Source organism: Gopherus evgoodei, chromosome 19 (genome assembly GCF_007399415.2).
Source record: "Gopherus evgoodei ecotype Sinaloan lineage chromosome 19, rGopEvg1_v1.p, whole genome shotgun sequence".
Lineage (NCBI taxonomy): Eukaryota > Metazoa > Chordata > Testudines > Testudinidae > Gopherus > Gopherus evgoodei.
The window spans coordinates 4,067,800-4,091,225 of record NC_044340.1 but is presented as its reverse complement, the minus strand read 5'-3'; the positions used below and the strand labels follow the sequence as shown (position 1 = coordinate 4,091,225).

General features: G+C 47.2%; 1 protein-coding gene across 4 annotated transcripts; it reads right to left on the bottom strand.

The window, feature by feature from the left end:
- Positions 1-340: 340 nt before the first annotated feature.
- Positions 341-16,654, bottom strand: TMEM218 (transmembrane protein 218). Of its 4 annotated transcripts, none has more exons than XM_030538182.1 (4): positions 16,555-16,654; positions 14,651-14,761; positions 13,526-13,628; positions 341-2,187 (listed from the first exon to the last, which is right to left on the bottom strand). In XM_030538182.1, exons 2-4 carry the CDS (start codon positions 14,758-14,760, stop codon positions 2,053-2,055), a joined length of 348 nt encoding a protein of 115 aa, XP_030394042.1. In that variant the 5' UTR covers position 14,761; positions 16,555-16,654; the 3' UTR covers positions 341-2,052. The 4 variants fall into 4 exon arrangements, with proteins under 4 accessions (XP_030394042.1, XP_030394044.1, XP_030394043.1 ...); XM_030538184.1 differs by having other exon boundaries at positions 16,545-16,630; XM_030538183.1 differs by lacking the exon at positions 16,555-16,654 and adding an exon at positions 15,601-16,210.
- Positions 16,655-23,426: the final 6,772 nt, after the last annotated feature.

The following is a 23,426-nucleotide window of genomic DNA, read 5'->3' as shown; positions in this document are numbered from 1 at the left end:
AAGAACGGTTCGTTACTTTCCCTTCTGGAACAATAGGGATGGCAAGAAGTTCCTCAAAGCAACAGAGAGAGAGTGTGTGTCCTATTGGAACTTTTTAGTCACATCCCCTTTCAATACTGAGCAGTGAAGTGTGTCCCAATAGGAGCATGTACATGGCTATGACATCACTGGAAAAGCCCCAGTGGCCAATACCAAGATGCCTTTGGAGAGTCCAGGCCTAAAGTTGCACACCAATCACCAGCTGGTGCACAAAAAAGAGCATGAGTGGCACCAGAGCTCCAGCCTTCAGCTTGGCTCATAAGTAAAGGCCCCTCCACAGTTATAGGGACTGGCACAGTCATCAAATTGCTAAAAAACACAATATTTATTTTGTCTTTAGGAACTAGTCAGCCAGTGGCTTCTCAGAGGGACTCATTAGTTTTCCACTTGCATGAAGAAGGGAGGGCAACAAATAAGCCCCTGGGGATCCATTAAATACAACTCACTAAATAAAAACATAGTACAAAGCAATACCTGGCAGAAAAGAAAAGAGCTGATGACAAAGCCGAGCCCTGGAATGAATGTGTGATTTCTTTATTAAAATGCTCTAGCTACACAACCGCTGTTCTTGCCAAGTGCCATGGGTGTTAGGAAAGTGTCTAAGGTGGCACGTACATTATAAAGGGCTTTGAATGTGTCTGAGAAAAAAATACTACTATCTGGGCTACAATTTCTCAGGCCCAATTCCCAGCCCAAAGATAGTTTTTATTACAGTAGAAAGTTTGGTGCCAGGTAACCTAGTCATGCATGGAAAGCAGCATCTCCTACAGTTTCCTCCACTGCCTCCTCCTGCAGCATTTCAGGTGTTAAGTTTTTACACAAGCTGCTTTTCAAAACTTCACTCTTGCACTGGGCTCAGGGCCAGATCGCCTCAGCCCCCAAAGCGCATGTGGGAGAGGTTCCCCCATCTGTTCCAACCATTCTGTCCCTATGCGCCATCTCCAGCCTCCCTTCAAATCTCTTCAGTGGTTCCACCTTCTGCATCAGGTTCCCCCCCCGAAATGCTGGCGGGAATATCTAGTGACATGCACATTCAGCTCCCTACACAGTGGAGCTCACAATCCCCTCCCTGACACTCTCCAAGGGAATAAGGAGAAGGTAAAGTAAACCCCAGTTCAGAGCGAGCTCAAGAATGGCAACATGGATGCAGTTGCTTGTGCCAGAGTGTCTCTGAAAGAGCCCCTGGATTCTGAGCTGGGCATAAGCAACACATTTGAACTGCCACGTCAGTGCTTTCTAAGTCAGAGAAACAATATTTGGTTGTTCCTGTTCCTGCTTCTTTATTGCCATAAAAATAGGATCTCACTTTCCCATGAGTTTACCCTCTCCACTTGCTTCTGCCTCTGAAATCATTTCTCAGGTGTTTCAAGAATGATTACAAATGACAAACGGCAGGGACAGATAAACCAACCCAAACTTCTGACACCCACAGTTCAAACTGAGCTGGGCTAAAGCCTCCAAGTTCAGTTCCTCTTTTTATTTATGTATTTCCACACATCCCACTTTCAGACAAAAGCACCAGCTCAGGCCTCCATCATGGCATTCTGCACCACCTCCTATGCTGGAAAGATGTCCAGCCTGACTTTTAGACCCCAGTGGTTCGGGTAAGGATCAGATCTTTTAGGAAGTTTCAGAAAGAACTATAGCTGTAGATGAGGCACAGGAGAAGCAAGACAAGCTGAATTTCCATAGAACAGAGATCACAGATATACCCCTGGAAACAAATACTGGAGAGACATGATGAAGTCTGTAAGCAGGCCTGTCTCTGCCAGGAAACAGTTCTCAGCTTCAAAAAACACAGAAGCTGCTCTTGGTAATTATCCAGTCCAAAGCATACACATTCTACAACTTCATTCTGGAGATGCCAGGGCCTCAGAAAGCAGATGCTGATTCTGGAAGTCAGTGTAGGTATCATAACATCACTTGAAGAAAGGCTTCTGGAGAGAATATTTTCTTTACCCAACTGGTGACTTGTCTGCTTTGGAGCATAGGGAATTCCCTTCTTCATAATAGCTAGTTAACTCGGAGTGGTTTAGCATACACTGGCTCCAAGACATGGTGAACCAGAACCAGGAACAGGCTTCCTAGAAACGTCACACTGAGAAGAGAGACCAGGACGTAGCGGCCAATAAAGAAGGTGTCCACGATCTGAGGAGAGTGGAAAGGTCACAAAATTACAACAGCAGCATTTCCTTCTTTATCACTGTTAACAAAAGCCCTACTACGGGTACCATGGCAATTTGACCAGTTTGCTGTAAAAGATGGTGTGCCAGGCAGTAGAAAAAATAGAATAGAACTTTTGGCCTTCTGAAAAGGAAAAGCCAGCCAAGATAAAGGTGGCAGATCCATGCAGGCAGGCAGGGGTGGAGCTACACCCCTTCCCAAATGTGCCACGTCTCAGCAGGATTTATCCGATAAACACAGGTTGCTCTGCCTAACCCGCTGGCAGGGGTGTCTGCTGAGTAACAAAGGGAATGTCTTCTCCCTCTGGAACTGTGTGCACCAATTCCAAAGCAGCCTCAGCCAGAATAAAATTCTAAGCCTGTTCTGCTGAATACCAACCCACAGTGCTAGCATTTGACCCACAGAGCTGCCATCCTCTCATTTTAAATCTAACAGGTTCACATGAAACATTCATGGTAGTACTCACACTGAATTTCTCTGTTGGTTCTGATTACTGGGTAGTGGTTCTAATGCTATCACTTGCGAGTGGGTTTATATAATAGGGTCCTGTTCCCTTCCTATGTCAAGCTTAGTTCTAAGGCGAGAGTTAAGCTAAAGGAAGCACCAGGTACCCACTATTTAGATGAATGAGAAAGGGTTTAATCACTGAATGGAGCCCAGTTCTGCATTCCTTGGACACAAACTTCCATAGAATTCAATGAGAATCTTAGGTGAACGAGGAGTGCAGAATCTGACCCATGAGGTTCAAATTAGCCCTAAGCCAACCATACTCAGCTCACTAGAATCAGATGTGGCCACAGATCATGACAGTGAGACAAGAGCTGAAATCTTGTCCAGCAATTATTTCCCTTAAGTCAATCAGTTATTTTATGAACTCCAAGTCACACAGCTGCTTCTCCCAGAATATTAGTCACTGATCTTTATATTTATGGGCACTGATATCAGGCACCACTGTACTTACAGAGGATATGTGGCAGAAAAAGAATCTCATTATTTAGCGAAGATGCAGACACAGACGGTAGACAAAGTGATAGTGAGAAAACACCAAACAGAAAGCCCAGGATTATGAAATCATCCTCCGAGCTTCTGGGATTGCTTATAACAAAGGTGAATATTATGAAACAGTGTTAACACAAGCTTGACCTTGGCTCTGCTACAGAACAAGTCTCTTGAGAGTGACATGTTTGCTCGTTCAACACTTTCACTTTTTAATTAGCCAATTAGCAGGCTTTGAGCATAGAAAGCCCAGGTCATGTATTATTGATATCGTATTAAGCCGGACTGCTTCAGGGGCTAGTCCTGGAGATCCTGTAAATGAGCATTTTGATTCTGCTGGCTTGTCTGACATGTACACTACATTCTATTTTGACCATGGCCCTTGATCTCAGCTCCAAGTAAATCTTGGAGCAAAGCAATTTACATGCAGGACAGAGAAAAAAAAATAAGAACCTCTCATACCACACTGTGATACTCTGTACCTTGAGGAAACACCCTACACTCCCATGTTCATCCTTATAATATGACTGTGTGGTATCCAATGCAAAGTTTTGGAAAGTACAGGGGAAAATTTCCTGGCACGAGTGTTGGAAGAACCAACTAGGGGAAGAGCTCTTCTAGACCTGATGCTCACAAACAGGGAAAAATTAGTAGGGAAAGCAAAAGTGGATGGGAATCTGCAAGGCAGTGACCATGAGATGTTGAGTTCAGGATCCTGACACAAGGAAGAAAGGAGAGCAGCAGAATATGGACGCTGGACTTCAGAAAAGCAGACTTTGACTCCCTCAGGGAACTGATGGGCAGGATTCCCTGGGAGAACAACATGAAGGGGAAAGTCGTCCAGGAGAGCTCGCTGTATTTTGAAGAAACCTTACTGAGGTTGCAGGAACAAACCATCCCAATGTGTAGAAACAATAGTAAATACGGCAGGCGATCAGCTTGGCTTAACAGTGAAATACTTGCTGATCTTAAACACAAAAAAGAAGCTTACAAGAAGTGGAAGACTGGACAAATGACCAGGAAGGAGTATAAAAATATTGCTCAGGCATGCAGGAGTGAAATGAGGAAGGTCAAATCACACTTGGAGTTGCAGCTAGCAAGAAATGTTAAGAGTAATAAGAAGGGTTTCTTCAGGTATGTTAGCAACAAGAAGAAAGTCAAGGAAAGTATGGGCCTCTTACCGAATGAGGGAGGCAACCTAGTGACAGAGGATGTGGAAAAAGCTAATGTACTCAATGCTTTTTTAGCCTCTGTCTTTACAAACAAGGTCAGCTCCCAGACAACTGCACTGGGTGGCACAGCATGGGAAAGAGGGGACCAGCTCTCTGTGAAAAAAAGAAGTGGTTCAGGACTATTTAGAAAAGCTGGACGAGCACAATTCCATGCGGCTGGATGCACTGCATCAGAGGGTGTTAAAGGAGTTGATGGATGTGATTGCAGAGCCATTGGCCATTATCTTTGAAAACTCATGGCGATCGGGGGAGGTCCCAGATGACTGGAAAAAGGCTAATGTAGTGCTCATCTTTTGAAAAAGGAAGGAGGAGGATCCAGGGAGCGACAGGCCAGTCAGCCTCAGCTCAGTCCGTGGAAAAATTGTGGAGCAGGTCCTCAAGGAATCAATTCTGAAGCACTTAGAGGAGAGGAAAGCGATCAGGAACAGTCAGCATGGATTCACCAAGAGCAAGTCATGCCTGACTAACCTAATTGCCTTTTATGATGAGATAGAGGGGAAAGCAGTGGACGTGTTATTCCTTGACTTTAGCAAAGCTTTTGATATGGTCTCTCACAGTATTCTTGCCAGCAAGTTAAAGAAATATGGGCTGGATTAATGGACTATAAGGTGGATAGAAAGCTGCCTAGATCATTGGGTTCAATGGGTAGTGATCAATGGCTCCATGTCCAGTTGGCAGCCGGTATCAAGCAGAGTACCCCAAGGGTCGGTCCTATGGCCGGTTTTGTTCAATATCTTCATTAATGATCTGGAGCACATGATTTATGAGGAGAATCTGAGGGAACTGGGATTATTTAATCTGCAGAAGAGATGAATGAGGGGGTATTTGATAGCTGCTTTCAACTACCTGAAAGGGGGTTCCAAAGAGGATGGATCTAGACTGTTCTCAGTGATAGCAGATGACAGAACAAGGAGTAATGGTCTCAAGTTGCAGGGGGGAGAGGTTTAAGTTGGATATTAGGAAAAACTTTTTCCCTAGGAGGGTGGTGAAGCACTGGAATGGGTTACCCAGGGAGGTGGTGGAATCTCCTTCCTTAGAGGTTTTTAAGGTCAGGCTTGACAAAGCCCTGGCTGGGATGATTTAGTTGGGGATTAGAATCATAGACTAAGGTCAGAAGGGACCACTATGATCATCTAGTCGGACCTCCTGCACAATGCAGGACACAGAATCTCATCCACCCACTCTTGTATCAAACCTGTGTCTGAGCCACTGAAGTCCTTAAATCATGATTTAAAGACTTGAAGGTGCAGAGACCCTTCCAGCAAGTGACCCGTGCCCCACACTGCAGAGGAAGGCGAAAATCCCCCAGGTTTTAGGATTAGTCCTGCTTTGAGCAGGGGGTTGGACTAGATGACCTCCTGGAGGTCCCTTCCAACCCTGATATTCTATGATTCTGTAATTCTCCAGGAGCAGAGAGGCAGTTCACACCTCATCAGGGCATGTATGCGACAAACCCAGCCCAGCCTAACAGGAAAAAAGGACACTGGCCTAGGCAGCAACAAAGGATCTGTTGGATTCTCAAGTGAGTCACCCCATTTCCCTTGGTCAGTTTGGGATGACGATGACGTACTCCTCACCTGACTCTGAAGGTGGGGGGCAAAGCCAAGAGAGACGAAAGGACACTTTAAAAGGGAGAGATGTTTGCCATACTGGCTCTCTCTTCCAACTCCATCTACAGACATCACCACCAAGCAACTGAAATGCTGATCAAAGGGGAGAGCCTGGCTGAAGAGCAACCAGCCTGTGATGAGAATCATCTAAGTCTGCCCTTAAATTAGGGCACTGAAAAAAAGTGTTAAGATCATCTTAGAAAGCATTTTGCTTTTGTTTCATTTGACCAAATCTGACTTCTTGTGCTTTGACTTATAATCACTTAAAATTGATCTTTTGTAGTTAATAAATTTGTTTGTTCTACCTGAAGCAGTGTATTTGGTTTGAAGCATGTCAGAGATAACAAGCCTAGTACAAATCAATGTCTTTGTTAAATTGATTAGCTTTTATAAGCTTGCAGCATCCATCAGGCATAATTGGACATGGCAAGATGGAGATTCCTAGGGTTGTGTCTGGGACTGGAGATATTGGCGAGTGTCATTCGGTTGCACAATCGAAGCAGCAGCTGGCCAAAAGTGCTCACTCACGTAGCTGGGAGCCACTTACATGTCAGAGGCTGTATGTGAACAGCCCGGGAGTGAGGGTTCTCACAGCAGAGCAGAGTAAGGCTGGCTCCCAAAGTCGAAGATTGGCGTGACCTAGCAGATCACCAGTCCAGATAACACCAGGGGAACACTACACACACCACACAACTCAGTATTTAGAAAGTGAGTAACATTCCTCTGCATGCTAATAATAGAATATGGGAAAGAGCACTTTGGGTATTCAAAACCCCAAACACCTACAGAAGGGCTGGGAGATGTAGAGCAGGAATAAGACAAACACAGAAAGCAGCATGGTGTGAGCAGGAGTCAAGAGAATCCAAACACCTAAACTATGGCCAACAGAGACTAAGCTCTCAGGAAGGTGAAAGGACAGCAATCTGGCTCTGAGCCAGAAGGCAAGTGGAATTAAGGCTAAATGATTGAGAAGGGCACTGGAGGGTTAGGCAGGGTGCTGAATGCAGGACTATTTGCCAAGTGATTATTACTCTGTAATGCTCACAAGCATGCTGGGTGCTGCAAAGAAGGCAAAGAAAGGTATGGCCCCTGAACCAAAGCATTTGTTGTCTAATTTAGAAATGTGAGCAAGAAGTGATGAAGGCAGCTTGAGCTCCCAGAAACCAAGCAAAATTATTTGCGGTCAGGCAAGCTGCACTGTGCAACAAGCAAGAGACAGAGAGGTTTTGAGGCAAGCCACCTTGGAGTGCAGCACAGCAGGCTCACCACAGAACAGCCTGCCTGCATCCTCCAGTCAAACAGCCAGTGTTCTGCCAGAGGAAAACCAAGGATGAACAGAAAATTTCCCTTCGAAGGTACCCATCTTCCAACGGCAGAAGAACAAGGTGAACATTCCTCAAGCTCTGAGAGTTGCTCAAGGACACAGGGAATCAGAGTGCTAAGAACGGGCTTTTTATCACTGGGACACAGTCAGGTGTGTGATGACAAAGGAATCATAGGATCATTTGCCTACTAAGAGTCCAGCCCACAAGCCTTTTGGTGAGAATCTGTCAGTATCTACAAGCTGACACTGTAGCACAAAGGCCCTGGAAGCTAAAGGTAGATGATCAGGAAAAACTCAAAAGCAATCTGCTGTAAAGGCCTATCTTCCAGCTTCATTCCCAGGCAAGCCCAGCAAAACAGGGGAATTAATTGCTGCAGTGTGAGTGAAAAGATGGTGTAAAGAGTGGCCCCCTCAAGGATTGAACTCACAACCCTGGGTTTAGCAGGCCAATGCTCATACCACTGAGCTATCCCTCCCCCCTGGCCAACAGCAGTGACAGGAGAGAGAATGGAAAAAAGCTCACAGACTGACGTGTTATGGGATTATCAAAATTAAAAATCCCATTTATAGGGCAAGAGATTTACACAGCAATTTACAGATGCAGAACAAGCCACATTTCCTACCCTGAAGATTTTAAGCTAAGGCAGAGACCAGACAGTATGGGGATTATTACTGGTGAGGAAGCAAATGAAATTCCAAAGAGGAGAGAGCACTGAAGTTTAGTGGATAAAATGGTGAAGACTGTTCTACATGGGGCCAGAGGGCAGCCTGATGGAAGGTGAAAAGATCAAAGTTGAAGAAAGAGACAAAGGAGGAGAGCGAAAAGGTTGTGTGTTGCCAAAGGAGCACAGGAGGGAAGATATGGCAAGAGACCAGGAGCCACAGCAGAATTAAAGAAAGTATGTGAGGGTGTGTGGGGAGGGAATGTGAAACATGACAGGAGGAGGAGGAGATGACTTTAGCGGAGACGTTCGAGTTCATGGAGGGTAGAAAGAGACAATGGGAGAGGTATAGTACTCAAGGCAGGAGCCAAGCAAGGGCTCCAGGAGGGTTTGAGCAGCGAGGTGATGGTAAGGCATGGGTTACCTCTGATTAAAAGAGTGACAAATGCCTCTACCTCATGATCAGTTAATCACAGAGTAAGAACTGTCCTAGCAGAATGCAAAAAGCTTTCCTGTATGCCAGAAAGATGGCAGGAAACCGCAGCTCCTGGCTAGAAACTATACTGCGCAGACAGGCTAGGCCTCCAAAGCACTGCACATAGAGTTCAAATCCTGACTAGGGACTTCCACAGAAAGGAATTTAGGAGGTAGGATCCATAGGGATGCAAATACCAGTTTGCAAGAATACAAGCAGAACTGTCAAATGCAAGAATTCCAGAATACGGTAGTCTGGGTTACTCTAGATTACCACAGGGATTGAGAGTCAGAATAGCAACTATAATAGTGATGTGCTCCCAATATCTTAAGGAAAACTTTGTGGAGCCCCTTATTCTTTGGGTGTGATAAACCCTGTGTCCCTAGCATGCTGCAGAGATGAGAGGTTGGGGACTCAGGATGCTCATATAACCACAGCTGCAAATAGCACTCACTTCACACTACAGATGGTCAGCAGACTGCAGCCCATCCTATTGGGCAAAGACTTGGCTACAGGGTTCCATGCTTTTGTGCACTTCAAGTTTGATCATTGCAGCTCACTTTACCTGGAATGAAGTCACATAGCTACAGCTTTCTCAGGGTGACATGTAACCCTGTAGCACAGAGGTATCTCAAAATCCTGGCCCACAGACCATCTGTGGCCCTAGAACCCCCCACTGCGGCCTGTGGAAACTTTTTAAAAAGTTCTTTCATCTGGCCCTCGTGGCTGCCGGCCGAGAGGGTCGGAGGGTGGGGGAGGCGGGAGGGGAGCAAGCAGGAGAGATGCAGCTATGCGCAGGGCCAGTGCAAGGATGTTTCATGTCCTAGGCAAAACTTCCACCTTGTGCCCCCCCCACGTCCCCACCCTGAGGCCTCCTCGCGGCAGCTCCACCCCCCGCCAAGGCATCCCCCTTGTGGCAGCTCCCCACCCCCACCCCGTCCTGAGGCACCCCCTCTACCCCAGCTCACCCCTGCTCCGCGCACGAACACCCCAAGCACGCCGTCATTTCTTCACTTGTCCCACCACCCAGGCTTGCAACGCCCAAGCTGATTGGGGCCGCAAGCCTGGGAGGCGGCAGAAGTGAAGCAGTTCACCCCTGCCCCGTCTCTTCCCCGAGCACGCCGTCGCTGCTTCACTTCTCCTGCCTCCCAGGCTTGCAGCGCCAATCAGCTTAGGCGCTGCAAGCCTGGGAGGTGGGAGAAGTGAAGCAGCCATGGCGTGCTCAGGGAGGAGGCGGGGTAGGGGTGAGCTGGGGCGGGGAGTTCCCCTGCGTGCTGCCCCCTCACCCTTACTTGTTGCAGGCAGCCCTCCCCGCACTCCCCTGCCCCAGCTCCCTCCGCCTAAATGCCGGCGGCAACTGAGGTGGCTGAAGATCTGGCCACCGCGGTCGCTGTCAAAGAAAATGGCGCCCCCCAAATCCCAGCGCCCTATCCTGAGTCCTAGATCACCTAAATGGTTGCACCGGCCCTGGCTATGCCGTTGGCTGTCTGCTGCAGGCACGCCCCCAGCATGCTCCCATTGGCCAGGGAAGAGCAACAGATATACCATCACTAGTCGCCAGGCAGAGTCAGCCATGGAGGCTGAAAGAACAGGAGTACTTGTGGCACCTTAGAGACTAACAAATTTATTTGAGCATAAGCTTTCATGGGCTACAGACAACTTCATCGGAGACATAGAATGGAACATATAGTGAGGAGATGTATATACACAGAGAGAACACGAAAAGGTGAGAATTGTCCTACCAACTCTAAGAAGCTAATTAACTAAGAGAAAAAGCATCACTAGTCACTGGGCAGAGTCAGCTGGGGCAGCATGAGGCCCAGAGAGCAAGGGAAAAGGGTGGGAAACGGACTGGGAGGTGACGTGACTCATGAGGCTCCAATGACAGCGCAAGGGGACAAGCTGCCTCCGGCTCCTCTCTCCCCGAGCACTGACCCCGTAGCCAATGGGAGCTCCAGGGGACGGTGCCTACAGGGAGACAATATGCCTGGTGCCTGCAGATAAGATAAGAGAAAAGACGCTCTTTCTAGCTGTTGGCACTGCAGGTCTGTGCAATGAAATGGGGTCCCTTATTTACTTTTTTACCCACTGTCCCATGTAATGTTGGTAGGTTGTGTAGGAGAGGGCCATCTCAACAGAGACACCAGGAGGTACTGAACCTGATGGGAGCATAATCCCAGACACACAGGGAGGATTAGAACTCCCCCACTGCCCCATCTCTTTAGGGTAATAGCCATGCACCTCACCCTGTCCATCTGACCAGTCAGCAGACCATGACTGTGCCTCCTCTTCAGCTGCTTTTGTGCCCAAGGAGGCCCAGCCCAGCAAAGTCCTGCTGTCAGCAAAGCATGAAGAGTGGGAAAGTGGACTGAACAAAACTATCTGATTCGCACCTTATTGAAATCCTGAAGGTTTCAACTGCTCAGTCACTGAGGCCAAACATCAACAAACTGACAGAACCAAAGCATTGCCAAGTGTCTGGCAAACACTAAAAACTCTCTTGTAGGTGAAGATTTGTATAAAGTTCTGACAGTTTTATTATTTCTAAGAAATTAAAAATAAAAAATACAATATAAACGTTTTCTTTTCTGAACACCATCTTCAGTGACATCACTGGCCCGCTGGGAGGATCTGAGGACTGGCACTGGCCCTAAGGTAAATTGAGTTTGAGACCCCTGCTGTAGCACATCTGCTCAATAACAAAGGCTGCTGAGAAGACAAGGAGAGCTACTCCTGAGGGCGTTCTGTGCCAACAAAACTTAAAAATTCTGCACACAATATTTAAAAATTCTGCAAGTTTGATTTGTCAATAAATAAATACAGAGGCTCCAGCATGGCAGATGGAAATGATAAAATAAAAATGCAAAAAACTAAGTTGGGGGTGGACAGGGAGAACCAGATGACATAATCTCATCATCTGGTGATGAGAACACTTTTTCCATTCCACTAGTCTCTTTGGTGGATGTTAAACAGCAGCTACTAAAGTTAGACATTTTAAAATCAGCAGATCCTGATAATTTGCATCTAAGAGTTTTGAAAGAGCCAGCGGAGCAGCTCATTAGACCATTAACATAGATTTCAGTAAGTTTTGGATAACTGGGGAAGTTTCAGAAGATCTGAAGAAAGCAAAAATTGTGCCAATTTTTAAAAAGGATGACCCGAATAATTATATGCTTATCAGCCTCACACTAATCTTGGGTAAGATAATGGAGCACCTGATAAGGAACTTGATTAATAAAGACCAAAAGGAATGTAATGTAATTAATGCGAATCAATGTGGGTTTATGGAAAATGACCTATTTTTTTTTTTTTAAATGAGAGCACAAGTTTGCTTGATAAAAGGTAGTAGTATTGACCTAACAAACTGAGACTTCCATAAAGTTTTGGACTTGGTACTGCTCAACATTCTGATTTGAAAAATTAGAATATAAAATTAATATGACATTCATTAAATGGATTGAAAACTAGCTAACTGCAGACTGTTAACTATAACTGCAAACAGGGAATTGACACGAACAGGTTTGTTTCCAGTGGGGTCCTACAGGGCTCAATTCTTGGTCTTATGCTAATCAACATTTTTATCAATGACCTGGAAGAAAGGAAAATCATCACTGATAAAGTTTGCAGATGACACAATAATTGGGAGTGGGGTAAATAATGAAGAGGACAAGTCACGGATTCAGAGCTATCTGGATCACTTGGTAAAATGGGCATAGGCAAACAATATGCATTCAATACAGCTAAATGTAAATGCATACGTCTAGGAACAAAGAATGTAGGCCATATTTACAGGGTGGGGGACTCAATCCTGGGAACCAGTGCGTCTGAAAAAAGATTTGGGGGCTGTAGTGGATAGTCAACTGAACATGAGCTCCCAATATGGCAGTGTGGCCAAAAGAGCTAATGAGACCCTTGGATGCATAAATAGGGGAAACTCAAACAGGAGCAGAGAGGTTATTTTACCTCTGTACTTGGCATTGATGTGACTGATGCTGGAATACTATGTCCGGTTCTGGTGTCCACAATTCAAGAAGGACGTTGATAAATTGAAAAGGGTTCAGAGAAGAGCCACAAGAATGATTAAAGGATTAGAAAACATACTGTATGGTGAAACTCAAGGAGCTCAATCTGTTTAGTTTAACAAAGAGAAGGTGAAGAGGTGACTTGATTACAGTCTATAAGTACCTCCATGGGGAACAAATACTTAAGGACTACTGTTCTATCTAGCTGAGAAAGGTAGAACATGATTCAATGGCTGAAAGTTAATGCTAGATAAATTCAGACTATGTGAGTAATTAACCATTGGAACAGTGTACCAAGGATCGTGGTAGACTCTCCATAATGACAATTTTAAAATTAAGATTAGATTGTTTTATTTTATGGGGGGTTTTTTTGTTTGTTTTTTTAGACCAGCTCTAGGAATTATCTGGGGGAAGTTCTATGGCCTGTGCTATACAGGAGATTAGATTAGATTAGATAATCATAATGATCCCTTCTGGTCTTAGAATCTGTGAACTCCCATTCATCCATGTCAGAAAATGACTCACTGCAGACAGCAGGGCAGTGGCAGGACCCAGCTGACTCCACCCACAGAGAAGCATCACGGAACAGACCAGGGGGTCCTAACCACCCCACTCTACTTGTGCCTCTTACTCTGGCTCCAAAGGACTTAAAATACGTGGGGGTGCAGCCAGCCAGGTATCCGGGGCAGGGCAGTAGATGGGAGAGCTAGCAGTGAGTCACCAGTGGTCAGAGAAGAGAGGAGAGAAAGCAGCAAGTTGCTGCTGAGGCTGGGCTGAGCTTCCATCCCCCCATATCTGAATGCAAGGGACTCCCTGCACACTCTCTCCATTGCTATCCCGCCCTGTCCCGGACAGCCACAGCCCCACATCCCCTGACCACCTCATTTTACCCCCATCCCATTTGAAAGCCAGTGGCCTACATTAAACAAGGTGTAATAGCCAGGACAGAGGGACTGAAATGGGGGAAAGAAATGAGTTTACCTTTATTTCTGTAGCCGGTGCTGGGAACTCACTGGCACGAGGGAAAAGTAACAGAACCAACATAACGATCACAGCAGAGAAGAAAATCATAATGACAGAGAATCTGCGGAAGAATCAGACAGGAAGAATCCCACTATTAGGTCTCCCAGCCACACAGCTCCTTTTATAAATGAGACATTAACACTGCTCACATTTTGTCCATACCACATTAAACAAACCAATAGCCCCATATCCCCCTTTTTGGTCTAACCCCAGCCCAGGTATTTAGTGCAGTCACAGGTCTCCAAAGCAAAGCAGCCATCACAAATTCAAAGGAATTCTACTCTTGTCTTTCCCAATAAGATATAAAGGAAAGTGCCAATATCCTGAAATGAAAGATAGTCATTCCCCATAAAGCAGAGACACTGGTAGTGAAGCAGTACACAGAAAATCTGATTTTCAAAACTGCTTAGCACAATTGGTCACACGATTTCCACTTTATCCCCTAGGTAGCATTGAAAAATCTCAGCCTTGCAGAGTAAGGTTTGAATTGGATGTTTTGCTGGAGCCTGATATTGGATAGTCTCTGTACTGCCTACCCATAGGAGCACTGGGCAATAGTTATGTTTGCTTGAATCAATTAATTATTTACTCGACTTTCATTGGGTGAATCTTGGCTCAGTGAGCAAAGACTTGAAAAAACAGATGAGTCTCTTAGTCAATCAGCATCCTGTCCCAGAACCACACAAGAGCTTTTAGAGTGACAATCTTTACTGCTGCAGCAAAAAGACATATGGGAAAGGCCAAGTCCTGGAAAAGTGCCTTTAGGAATGAAATATAACAGTTCACACCCCAAATCCGCCAATAATCCTTCCCACTCTCCTTGGTATGTACAGGTACTCTACACACTGTAGCACTCTACAGAGAGGACAGACTGCAAATGAGCTGGTTAGTGTTTATGGACTCATTCTAACCCCCACTGAAGTTAATGAGAATCTGCTATTTTAACAGGAGATTAAAATGGATCCTATTCAAGCTGCGAGGAATTAAAGAAACAGTGCCCTAAAATCCAGATGTCTGAGGACGTCAGACATTTCACCTCTAATAACTTTAGCTTTCTTTATCCAGAAGGCTACATCTCCTTACCTTGCAAGACCGGAGGTCCTAGATAACAGCATGCAGAGCAGCAACATCAAGACACAGAGCAGTGCTAAGATAAATACTCCTGGCCCCACCCCAAGCACAGTGCCAGCCATTCTGGAGAAGAGAGAAAGCATCAGCAAACCTGCTTCAGCTGGCCTCCTCTATCACAGAGGATAGATTTTCTTTGCAGGTTCCATTTTTCCTTCCTTTAAAACAGGTAATTATTCAAAAATAAAAACAAATACTTTAACATTAACAATCTAAGCGCAAAGAACAACCAGGGAAACTAACACCATCTCCTATAGCAAGTAATTTCATCTGGCAATTATTCTTCAGGAAATGCTATGTGATGACACTGGAAGTGTAAGAACAAGAAGATTTTTTGTTTTAGGACTAGTTGTTAACTATATTCTATTTACCCAAATTCCAGGTTCATACGGACTTTTTAAAACATAAATTCCTATTCTAAACTGTTACATAGTGTTGTGTGTACTATTAAATGCATTTCACCCAAGAGGAGTGTATCTTAATGAAGTGATCCTAGTGTACAGCTTGTGTACCATTTGCTAAATATGTAGAACACTTTGGGAACCAGCTAGATGAAAGGTGCTACACAAATAAAGGTTATTATTACAAAAGAATCGATGCTCATTACATCAGCCAAATACACTAAGAGTTTAGCATACTGTGTATTTTATGACAGGTTTCAGAATGGTAGGCGTGTTAGTCTGTATCAGCAAAAACAACATTTTGGGTTCTAGCCCACAAAAGCTTATGCCCAAATAAATGTGTTAGTCTCTAAGGTGCCATTAGGACTCCTCTTTTTTGTGTATTTTATGTATGCTTTCAGATTTATGTGAATTTCCTTTCACTGATGACATCTGGAATGAATAATGTTTAAATATCTATTAACCTCTTCTACTACAAGCTGGGACAATACATTTTTCACTCACCAATGAAAGCTACTAATGGGCTACATTCATCCACAGTCCATCCGCACGGTAGGAAAACAGTTCTGGTCATTTCCGCCAGCAAAGAAATAATCTGGAGTTTCCAAGCAATTCATCACCTAGAAGTGATCCAGCTGACACTCCCACATGCCAGATCCAGGCCTTGGGACGATTCTGTCCCGACCAGCAGCATTTTGCTCTACGCAATGGGGTCCTCCACATGGGTGTGACTTTGCAGGTACTGCAAGGTCCCATCACCTGGCCAACGCCGTTCTGTTTCCGTGTTGCGTAAAGCAGTGCCACACAACTAGGTGTGAGGCCCAGGTCCCTGAGGGATAGGAGCACCCAGCTGTCTGCTGCTGTGCCACTGGAACCCATCTGAGAGGGGGGATGGCCATGCTGGGAGGACCCAGGGCTCTAACTGACCCATACCAGCAGATTTCCTAGGTAGGAGACCAGGCCCAGACAGGGCACAGGAACAGTCTTTCTAGTGGGGGTGCTGAGAGCCCTGGCACCAAACTGCAACCCCTGGATCTGACGGAAACCACTTCAAGCCAGGGGGTGCTCAGAGCCCTGGCACCAACCTGCAGCCCCTGGATCTGACAGAAACCACTTCAAGCCAGGGGGTGCTCAGAGCCCTGGCACCAACCTGCAGCCCCTGGATCTGACAGAAACCACTTCAAGCCAGGGGGTGCTCAGAGCCCTGGCACCAACCTGCAGCCCCTGGATCTGACGGAAACCACTTCAAGCCAGGGGGTGCTCAGAGCCCTGGCACCAACCTGCAGCCCCTGGACCTGACGGAAACCACTTCAAGCCAGGGGGTGCTCAGAGCCCTGGCACCAAACTGCAACCGCTGGACCTGACGGAAACCACTTCAAGCCAGGGGTCGCTGCAGCACCTACGGGCCCCGATCCCCACAGGTATTGAGGCTCCCAACTCCCACTGACCTCAACTCACCTCCACGCTCGGGGGCGGGGCGCGCCCCACCGTGGCCAGGCGCAGCCTCAGCCGCCCCGGGGGACGTGATGCGCTGACCCCGCCAGGGACCCGGGCGAGCCGGCCGAGCTCGGGGAGTGACAGCGGCTCTCCCCGCGGCCGGCCGGCCGGCCCTGCCCCGCCGGAGCCAGCGCCTCACAGCCGGCCGCGCGCGGGGGCCCTCGGGTCGGTCTCGCTCAGCGCTCTCCTCCGGTTGCTCGAGCGCAAACGACGGGGCGCCGAAGAGAGCCAATGGCAGATAAGCTTCTATTCCGGGCTGTGGCTATGCACCAATCAGCATTCCCCTCTCATCAGCACCTCTTTCTCCTCAGGTCGGCTCTCTGCGGCCGGTTTCCCCGGGCAACCAGCGGGCCCGCACGGGTTGAAATTCGCCATCTGATTGGTTAGGGCGCACCGCTGAACGCCAATCAATGAGGCCCGCTCCGCTGCCCCGCACCGCTATTGGTTAAAGCTCCCCGGCCCCTCTCGGCCCCGCCACGTGACAGGCGGCTGGGCGCGCGGCGATCGGGGAGGGAGACCCCAGCGCGGCCACGCCCCCAGCCGCGCGCGCAGGGTCTGGCTGTCCCGTTCCTCAGCGTGGAGCGATTTGACCCCTCGTGGGCGAGGCTCGCGGAAGATCCTATTCCCCGCACAGGCAGAGCAGCCCGCGCCGTGGGGAAGCGTAGCCAGGGCTGCTTGCCCCAGGCATCCCCTCGTGCTGGGGCCATGTTCTGTGGCGCTTCCCTCTGCCTCAGTGACTCCCCTGGGGAGCCCTGCAGGCTCTGGGGCTGGAGGGGCACGTGGGCAACGTGCCTTGCTCTGCCCTCTTCCTGTGCATGGATCCCCTGTCTGAGATCTGGCCCTTGGCCTGAGTCTCGTGCTGACCCCCACGCTAGTTCAGCTGGGTCCCTTCGCGTTCCTGGATAATAAACTCCCTAGGGCCCAGCCACATCGCTCCCTGCCCCTGGAGTCCAGCAGCACAGCTCTCTGCTGTGTTTGGGTTTGACCAGCTCTCATATCAAACAGGCAGAGGGATCAGCTTGTCCTCTGTGCCTTAGTGAGGCTGAAGAAGCCCCACCAGTGTCTTCGTCTAGCCCTCAGACAGCTCCACAAAATGTGGGTGACCATCCCTGACATGTCTGATGCCCTCCCAGTCTGTCAGATCTCCTTCATTAGTGTGACCCCCCCTGACTGAAGGAACACCCTCCAGTGAGCCAGCCCCCTCCATGTGTGTGAATCCACCAAATGAGGGAGCCCCCTTGCTTGTCTGATACCATATAGACTGAGGAATCTTCTCCCCCTCACCCCTATCACCAGCCTGTTTGGAAAACTGGCCTGAGCAACAATTGTGATGTTAAAACCCCATCCCCACCTCCCCCATTAGGCCCCACTTCTACATGCCCCCAAATTCTTCTTTTCAGAAAATATCAGGGTTGGAAGGTAATGTACTCCAACTCCCTGCTCAAAGCAGGACCAATCCCCAGACAGATTTTTTTACCCCAGTTCCCTAAATGGCCCCCTCAAAGACTGAACTCTCAAACCTGGTTTTAGTAAGCCAATGCTCAACCCACTGAGCTATTCCTCCATCCACACTGCTTTGAAGACCCCTCCCTCTGCTCTCATCTTGTTCTTAAAGAGCTACTCCTACTAACCAAATTACAAACACTAAAAAATAATAAAATAATTACAAACACATCAAAATTCATTTATAAATGTTTTACAATAAAGATATTTGAACAATTCCTTTTTAATCTTTATACTTAGTGTTCTACAACTATTTTCATAGAGGTTATTATCAGTGGCTGAACTTGCAATTGTCAAAGCTATAATAGGGGACTCAACCACCACAGCCATAAGAACAACCAGTAAGGAGATGGTATTGTGTAGTCTGCTATGTGGAGCAGCCCAACAGGGTGATGACAGAGAACATCTTGCTTTTATTTTTTTCAGTTCAAGTACTGAGGCTTGGTGGAGGCCCTGGGGTGGTGACTGGAGATGTCTGCAGGGTTGAGAATTTGTTGAAGTTGTTGGATCTCCATTGATGTCGGGGGGGAATCCTGAATATGTCTCTTCCTTGACATCAACCCTGTCACTTTCATAAGGTAAAGGAAAGTTTAATCAGTATGAATATTAACTGGAGGCAAAAAGGTGATCAAAGGATGTTCTGATTAATAGAAACTGGATTTGACAAAAATAGCAAATTGCATTGTTTCTGTCTGTTGGGCAAGCAGCTTCTGAACCCAAACAGGAAGATGCAAACAATTCTACTGTGTGATATTGGAAGTTCCATTCTTGTTCCTTGTCATTTAATAAATGTCTTTCCGTAGTAAATTATTAAGTCAGGATTTTCTCTGGTCTAGGTCTGACGAAGTGAGATGAGAGGACAGGAAATCAAACATATAAGCCTTCCACTGGCATCGCTGTCTCATTGTGTTTCATGAAAGGTGCCACTCTTCACAATTTTTTTTTAAAGTGGGCTCTCTTTGATAGCTGTGCTCAGCAACTCTCAAACAAGGGCTCTCTGCTGTTATTCACAGACATGATTAATTTGCTGTTTCCATCAATCAGAAGATCCATGCACTGACAGAATGCAGCTGAGTATCTGAATAGATTCCTGCCTTAGGTTTTCTATGGTCAGATCAAGGATGGACCTGAACGAGCCCAGCCCACTCAACTTTAGGGAAATTTGGATCACACTCTGAACTCTGTGGCTCAGGCCTCTCCCTGGTTACATTCAGGGATAAAACTTGGTTCTTTTAGTGTCTGTAACATTTTCTGAAAAGGCAATAGGAAAATTTGCTCTGAAAAGTCACTCTGTACAAATGGCTGCATGCAGCCCCATGTTTAGGATCGCTCAAATAGGGAAAATATGTTCAGTTTAAGTAACAGTTAGATGTTTTTGTAACTGACAGCCTTGCAGATTCCACCTGGGATCTGAGAACCAGGCTGGATTCTTCACCGTTATGTATTATCCTCATTAATAAAGATCCTGCAGAACCAGATTATGCCTGGAGAAATACCTGTGAAATCCCCATTGCCTACAATGGATCTGCACAGGTGTAACTGACTGAAACTGAGGTTAAACAATTCTGTTGCTCATGCACAAGGGGTAGACTCCTGCTCCTTCATCTATAGCTGTGTTGGCTCTAATAGGAGAAAAGAGCAGAAAAATGTATCCCTTTCACTAAAGTCAGCAAGCAGGCCTGTGTCTGCATATACACAGGGAGTAGTAGGTTTAATAAGTAAGATGTTATTTTCACTTGGTCACTTTTTAGAGCAGAACTGCAATTTAAGCTTCCAAATCCTCCAACACCTTCTCTGTGCATGCTCTGCTCAGGTCACACTTCAGTAACGGCCTGTGTAATGGGGCCTACAAAACCCGTACTGAGTTTAAACAGAGGAGGGAGGAAAACCTCTCCTATTTACAAGCAAGCAGCTTGGTTACACCCCCATGCAGCTGTCAGAGCTACCAATCATGGAGACAGGTATCCACAGCTGCAGCCAATGGGGAAACAAGGCATTCTATAAAGGAGGGAGTATAGAGATGGAAGGGGAGATGGTGTAGGACAACAAAGAGGTGACAGCCATGCACCAGGCTGCCTCCAAGAAAGTAACCAAGCGACTGAAGCAGATTGAAAGTTGTAAAATTAAAGGACTGCTGGCCTTAATTAGAGGTGAAGGTCCAGGTATTGACCTAACTGAAGACAGGCTAAGGATGGTCATCCTGGAGAAGCTAGGGCCCCTCGAAATACCATACCAAGAGACTGTGAGAGCCTGAAATAGCTCTCACCAAGATAATAAGTGGGAGGCATTGACCTTCCTTTGCTCCTTAGGGAGGAAAATCTCAAGATCTTGGAGTGAAAGGCTAAGTCTACACTGCACAGTTAGCCTGAGTAATTCACACCTGGGTTAGCCTAGCCCAGCTGTGAGGATCCCCCAAATGGGTTACTAATTCTACTGGTGTTACTGTGTCATAACTGTTGCTGTTCTTACCCGTGTGTGTCTGGGTGGTGCATCCCATGGCTCTGTGGACAGAAGACATTCTATGATTCTTTCCCAGTCAACTGTGTTAATTAAGGGAGAACATATCTGTCCTTGGGGGAGATTGTAGGAAGGCATCACAGGACTATCAGCACTAGAGTGATTTTTGCCTGTGGGTTTCAGCCTGAGGGCTTGTCTACACTGACAGTGCTGCAGCTTTGCCATTGTAGCACTTAGTGAAGATGCTACCTACACCAACATAAGGTTTAGGTGCTCCACCTCCCTGAGAGGCCATAGCTATATTGATGGGAGAAGCCTCCTGTGATGCAGTAGATCAGGCCCTGCGGCCCCCTGCTGGAGGCCTGGTGGCCCTGCCATACCCTGCCCCAGAAAAGGGCAGTGGAGAGGGTCCTCCAAGCTGCCTAGAGTGACTGTATGGGACACAGCCAATCAGAAAGGGGTGGCTGGGAGCAGCTGATCAGGGCCCAGTAGGCTAGTATAAGAAGAGCTGCAGGGCCAGAGTGAGATCAGTTACTGCCTGGAGCTGGAAGTGGGAGGCCTGGGTGCATAGCTGACTGGCTGGAAGAGCAGCAGGACTGTGGACAGCTCACGGCAGGCAGGTCTGAGCCTAGAGAAGGCTACCGAAGTCCAGGTGCCTGGCTGGCTGGAAGAGCAGCAGGACCATGGACAGGTCAGTGTGGGCAGGCTGACCTGAGGGGACTCAGCCCAGAATCTAGCCAGACTAGCTGAGTGTACTGTGATGTGCCGTCCTGGTCTGGTTGAAGACTGAGCCCAAGGGAGGGCTACTGAAAAGACACCCACCAAGGATACTGAGATGGGGCCCCTGTTAGGCTGTTAAAGTAGGCATTTTCAGTTGTCACGGAGTTCCCAGGCGATGCTCTGGAACTGCTCCCTACAAAGCCAGTCAGGACTCTGGTGATGTCTCTCTCTGTGAGTAGACTATCTTCAGGGCAAGAAGCTCACATGGCTTCACCTTCCTGGGTCTGACCTTTGGAGCATTTAGCATTCTCTGCCCCCTGTGAAAGCAGCGAAGAATTCTGTGGCACTTTATAGACTAACAGACGTTTTGGAGCATGAGCTTTCGTGGGTGAATACCCACTTCGTCGGATGCATGCAGTGGAAATTTCCAGGGGCAGGTATATATATGCAAGCAAGAAGCAAGCTAGAGATAACGAGGTTAGTTCAATCAGGGAGGATGAGGCCCTGTTCTAGCAGTTGAGGTGTGGAAAACCAAGGGAGGAGAAACTGGTTTTGTAGTTGGCAAGCCATTCACAGTCTTTGTTTAATCCTGAGCTGATGATGTCAAATTTGCAGATGAACTGAAGCTCAGCAGTTTCTCTTTGAAGTCTGGTCCTGAAGTTTTTTAGCTGCAGGATGGCCACCTTAAGATCTGCTATTGTGTGGCCAGGGAGGTTGAAGTGTTCTCCTACAGGTTTTTGTATATTGCCATTCCTAATATCTGATTTGTGTCCATTTATCCTTTTCCGTAGAGACTGTCCAGTCTGGCCAATGTACATAGCAGAGGGGCATTGCTGGCATATGATGGCGTATATTACATTGGTGGACATGCAGGTGAATGAACCAGTGATTGTGTGGCTAATCTGGTTAGGTCCTGTGATGGTATCGCTGGTATAGATATGTGGGCAGAGTTGGCATCGAGGTTTGTTGCATGGATTGGTTCCTGAGCTAGAGTTACTATGGCGTGGTGTGCTTCAGGTTGTCTGTGGGCGAGGACTGGCCTGCCACCCAAGGCCTGTGAAAGTGTGGGATCATTATCCAGATTGGGTTATAGATCCCTGATGATGCATTGGAGGGGTTTTAGCTGGGGATTGTATGTGATGGCCAGTGGAGTCCTATTGGTTTCTCTCTTGGGTTTGTCTTGCAGTAGGAGGCTTCTGGGTACACGTCTGGCTCTGTTGATCTGTTTCTTTATTTCCTCCTATGGGTATTGTAGTTTTGAGAATGCTTGGTGGAGATTTTGTAGGTGTTGGTCTTTGTCTGAGGGGTTAGAGAAGATACGGTTGTACCTCAGTGCTTGGCTGTAGACAATGGATCGTGTGGTGTGCCCAGGATGGAAGCTGGAGACATGGAGGTAGGCATAGCGGTCGGTAGGTTTTCAGTATAGGGTGGTGTTAATGTGACCATCACTTATTTGCACCGTGGTGTCTAGGATACTTAACACTCTGCCCCCTGTGTACTTCCCACAACGAGTCCGCCCTGGCAGGGTCTTGGGGAAGCCACAGGGTCCTGCACCCCCACTTCATAGTCAGACATGACTCTTAGGCCAGCCAGGGCCATGAGAAAGAACTAGAGACAGTATACCCTGGAGGTGGGGACCGTGTTTGAGACTTGACCGGAGGGCTGAGTCACAGAAGACCTGCCAAAAGAATGAGCAGCTGAGGGGAGGGAGTGCTCACAAGAGGCAGGTGCCACCCTGTTGTAAGAACTGAAAGAAATGCAGGCTCACACCTGCCCAGAAAGGAGGTGCCCATGAGAGATGGGTGCTAATCCCGTTACACCCTTCCATCTATATAGAGCTATCTACACTGGGGGTTAGGTTGGCAAGCAGTTATACTGACATAAGTTGTAGTGTAGGCAAAGCTCAAGTTAAAGCAGAGCCCAAGCTGTAAGCCACATCTCAAGCCAGTTAAACTAGCCTGGGCTTAAAGCATCTTCAAACCAGGCCAGCAGTTCTTTTCTGTGTGGACGATGGGGTGGGCTAAGACTAAAATCCAGGTAATTATCTGGGTTAACTCTGCAGTGTAAACTTACCCTAAGTGAAGCAACTCAGGTTAAATTATATCATATTTATTATGCACATAGTGCAGCTAACTACAGGCTACTGCCCCAGC